Consider the following 4,449-nt stretch of genomic DNA (forward strand, 5'->3'; position numbering starts at 1 on the left):
CATGATAGGGAGTGCGTCCATGCATACATTTGCCTAAAAATTCCATGCCATACACTGCTTGCCCTCTGATGCTGCCAATTGCCGGTTCTGCAGGGAGCTTTGGCCGGTCGGCTAAATACAGTGCCGACCGGCAATTTATCAATGACCGATAACTTCATCTGTGGCCGGTGGTCATCCTCTGAGGCCAATGGCCATCCTTCCCAGCCGGTGGTGCTCCACAGTGTGCAAAGAACATATCCCGAGACTTGTGCAGTTTTCAGGGGAGCTAGGCAGTGTAAACAGAGGCAGTAATGCTATGGCAACGAGTTTCCGGGCAAGGCGGATCAAGCATGCATCACTCACGCATCCCAAGGCAGGGCTGCGGCCACCTTCTTGCTGCATTTATTTTGTTAATTAATTAAGGGTCTGTAATAATTAATTAGCTAGGATAGTCGATTTATTATTCAGACTGTATTATTCTTTTGGTCTCTCCGAGCGAGGGCAAACTTGTAATAAGTGTGGGTGCGTGTGTGCATGTCTTCCAACCCCCACTTCTTTCTCCCTTTTATTTACCCGCTTATGATGGTAGACTAGGGCATATTTAAATTAGCATAACAGTATGATAGCATGCGTGCATCCATACATTTGTCTTACATGCACCGGGCTCGGCACATCATGCTAACTGCACTTGTATTTCAATTCCAAGTTGAGAACTTGTTAGTCGTAGCATTTCACATGCCATCTTTAGGATAGCCGAGCCTGTTTAGATTGCATCTTTGCATGTGTTGCATTAGCCATTTTTAACACGAACTAGGATCATGCATATGATTACTAACTAGTTTCTGTTTTGGCTCGGAGTACTAGGTAAGCTTTTATGCTTTAGCATATCGCATGCGTGTGAATGTTGTCATGATAGCATGATTACCATAAGGCTAGCTGCTTATGTGATATAACTGCTTGAATGCCTGTGGATGGAGGTCAAATTATCTAAATAGGAATAATGCATTAAAACTGTGAGTTTTAAGCCCACTAGATAGTGGAAAAACCATCTTTTCTAAAGCCCACTTGAGGGTGGCAAAACCTGCATTTTAGCCTACTTGCGAGTAGCAAACCATTTTCAAAACAAACATGCTATGTTTCGTTCCAATTTAGGCGATTTAGTCTATACTTGTATGCTGTGCGCATCACATAGTAATCTAGGCTAATAACCGGAATAAGAACACATAAAGTTTTCAAAAATAGATATCATGGTTAGTAGAGGCCGATCTTTGATCGGGCGAGCGGGGGTGCTCACGAAGTGACCTTCCCCAATCGTACCAAAGTTCCCGAGCCGAGGCAACTTTGGTGATGACGGACACGTGGCCTTAGGCAAACGAGTCAGGGTTTTCTAAATTTCCCCCAAAATAAAATATTTAGGTGGCGACTCTGTATCTGGCAAAGCAGTCCATGTTTGGCACTTCTTTCAAAAATTTGTTTTCTCAAAACGATTTGCCGGATTTGGACTCTTTGGTTCAGACTTAGAACCGTGACACAAATCGAGTCCGAGCTGTAGCGAGGTCCCCCGCGGACTTGTTACACCCCTGTACTTCACACACAACACTCTTTACAATTCTTGATCTATATTTTTCATTCATGGATTCTAACTCATCATCGAAGTGTCCTTGGTCGGTAACCCCGGTTGGGTGACATCAACCATAATTATCTATTGCAGGTTCATGGGACTATCTTCGTTGAATCTCAACAACAGTCTATGTAAGGGATTATTTTGGGACTCATATATATATATATATATAAACCCTAAATCTTGCATACACAACTAACTAAAATAGTTGAAATCAATCCATCATCTACATACAAGTACAATATCAAATAAATAAAAACAACAAAATAAATATAAATCAAGGAAAGTGGATTTTGCACTCACAATTATTTTTTGAAGGTCAAAGAAATACTTGGAGAATTAATGAAGCCACCAAAACAAAACCCTAAACCATTTTTTCCCTCCTCTCCTCTTTCTCTCCATCGTCTCTCTTTCTCTCTGGGACCTCTCCCTCTCTCTCTCTCTCTCTCTCTCTCTCAGCTTTCTTATTCGCACACAAGCACAACCCTCTCTTTTTTGTTTTGTTTTGTTTTATTATTTTTTTTAAGTGGCAGCACTCATGATTATGATAACCTAATTTACATTTATATTATATTTTAATATATAAATACAACATATATAAATATGCTATATAAGATCAATATATATATATATATATAACACCTTATATAGATAATATAAAAAATATATAAAAACTAGTGTATGCCCGTGCCTAAAGGCACGGTGTAAATAATGTTGGGATTAGAATATAATTGTAATCTCAACACTATTTAATAAATTATCAACTATCAATTATCTATTTAATATAATTGTAATCCCAACCCTTCTGTCTTAAAAATAAATTATCAATTTAATATAAAACCAACACTATTCTTGGGAAAGGAAAGCAGACCCACGTGGGTTACCCCCCCACTCCCTTTGCTTTTTCTTTTCTTCTTTTACTTCTTTTTGTTTTTGTTCTTTTTTGAGCAGAAAGCTTTGTCTCTCTTTTTCCTCTACGTCTCTCTCTTCCTATTCGAACTCCATTGTTGCTCAAGTTTGAGCTTCGAATGGGAGTCATAATCCAGTTAATGAAAATCACAAGCCCAAACCCATATCTTAGAAACACAAATCCAAACACAATGAAACCTTTCAGAAAATCAAACTCTCGATGGTGGAGAATGGAGGAGCCGCTATGGGTTAAGATCGAAGAGAAGATCTGAGAACTAAAAGAGAGAAGAGATAAAGAGTTGTTGTCGATGGAGATCGTAAAAGCGGCGTGACAATGAAGAGTTACTGTAGATGGTAAAGATGTTACTTCCGACGGCGGCAGAGAAGGGAAAGGAAGAGGACATGAAGAGAGAGAAAGGGTTTTGTCAATGGCGTGCTCCTAGCTGAGAGCGACAGTGTCGAGAGGAGAGGTGGTGAGCGGCAGGTCGAGAGGAGAAGAAGAAGACAGAGTGATGAGAGGTAAGAGAGAGAGAGAGAGAGAGAGAAGCATGGACGTGGGTTAATTGACTTTGGCAAAATTGATAAAAGATGTTTATGGACGGGAATCTGAAATCCTTAGGTTGGTTCATACATTTTTTAGCGTTGGATGTTATTATTAAAAGTCATCTTAGTCGTTCAAATGTCCTAATAGGACAAATGTGTGTAGGACAAATTTAAAAACTCTTCTGTCTTATTATACAGATATATATATATATATATAAATATTCGGATTAATTATATATAATTAAATATCACATTAAATTCTCATGTATCCACGCAATTAATAAAGCCAAAAAAAATAAAGTAATAATAATAATAATAAATAATGACTTAAGAAAATTAGGGTTGCTACAATATACACACCTCAAAAGAATCACATCCCGAGATTTGATAGGAGAGAGTACTAGCAAAAAGCTCCGGTGCATACGTCGAACTTTCTCTTCTAATTCCCAAATGATATTGTTCTCTTCTTCGCTCCATTGCATTTTCACCAAGTTTACTTTCTTGTGCTGCAACTACTTTACATCCTGTTCTAGAATAGTAACCGGTCGCACCACATACGTGAGATAATCACTAATCTCCAACACTTCTACTGATACTACTTGGGAAGGGTCTTGCACACATTTCCGCAATAAGGATACATGGAACACGTTGTGAATCATAGCTAAAGCTAGTGGTAGGGCTAATTTGTAAGCCATATTACCAATCCTCTCAGTGATCTTATATGGTCCCACAAATCTAGGTGCCAACTTTCCCTTATTTCCAAACCGCATGATACCCTTCATCGGCGAGACCTTCAAAAACACAAACTCTCCAGCATTCAACTCAACCCCCTTATGTTTTCTATCAGCGTAACTCTTCTGACAACTCTGTGCAGTCTTAATACATTCCTGAATAATGTTCATCTTCCTTGTGGTCTCTCTCACCAACTCTGGCCCTAACAACGGCGCATCTCGTACCTCTATCCGACAAGCATGTGATCGACATGGCCTTCCATACAAAGCCTCAAAAGATGTCATCCTGATACTTGAGTGATAGCTATTATTATAAGCAAACTCCACCAATGGCAAGTGTTTTTCCCAACTACCACCAAGATCGAGGATGCAAGCTCTCAACATATCCTCCAAGATCTGATTTACTTAGTTAGTTTGCCCATCTGTCTGAGGATGATAAGTCGTGCTCAGGTCTAACCTAGCACCCAAAGTATGCTGAAAACTCTTCCAAAACTCTGCCACAAACAACGGATCACGATCCGAAACTATAGAAACTGGCGCGCCATGAAGTCATACCACCTCCCGAATATACAGCCTAACCAGTTTATTAGTAGTTCGATGAACACTGATAGGAATAAAATGAGCAGACTTGATGAGTCGATCCACTATCACCTAAATAGATTCATT

At 39.4% G+C, this 4,449-nt stretch overlaps 1 protein-coding gene across 1 annotated transcript; it reads right to left on the bottom strand.

Moving 5' to 3' along the window:
* Positions 1-3,564: 3,564 nt before the first annotated feature.
* LOC145793285 (uncharacterized) lies at positions 3,565-4,068 on the bottom strand. Its single transcript, XM_082876074.1, has one exon. The coding sequence runs from the start codon at positions 4,066-4,068 to the stop codon at positions 3,565-3,567; it is 504 nt and encodes a 167-aa protein (XP_082732200.1).
* Positions 4,069-4,449: the final 381 nt, after the last annotated feature.

Source organism: Camellia sinensis, chromosome 6 (assembly GCF_055761805.1).
Source record: "Camellia sinensis isolate YWXY chromosome 6, ASM5576180v1, whole genome shotgun sequence".
In the NCBI taxonomy this organism is placed as follows: Eukaryota; Viridiplantae; Streptophyta; class Magnoliopsida; order Ericales; family Theaceae; genus Camellia; species Camellia sinensis.

Bases quoted from the DNA above. Each gene is read 5' to 3' on its own strand.
- LOC145793285 (XM_082876074.1), bottom strand. From the start codon at position 4,068: ATGACATCTTTTGAGGCTTTGTATGGAAGGCCATGTCGATCACATGCT.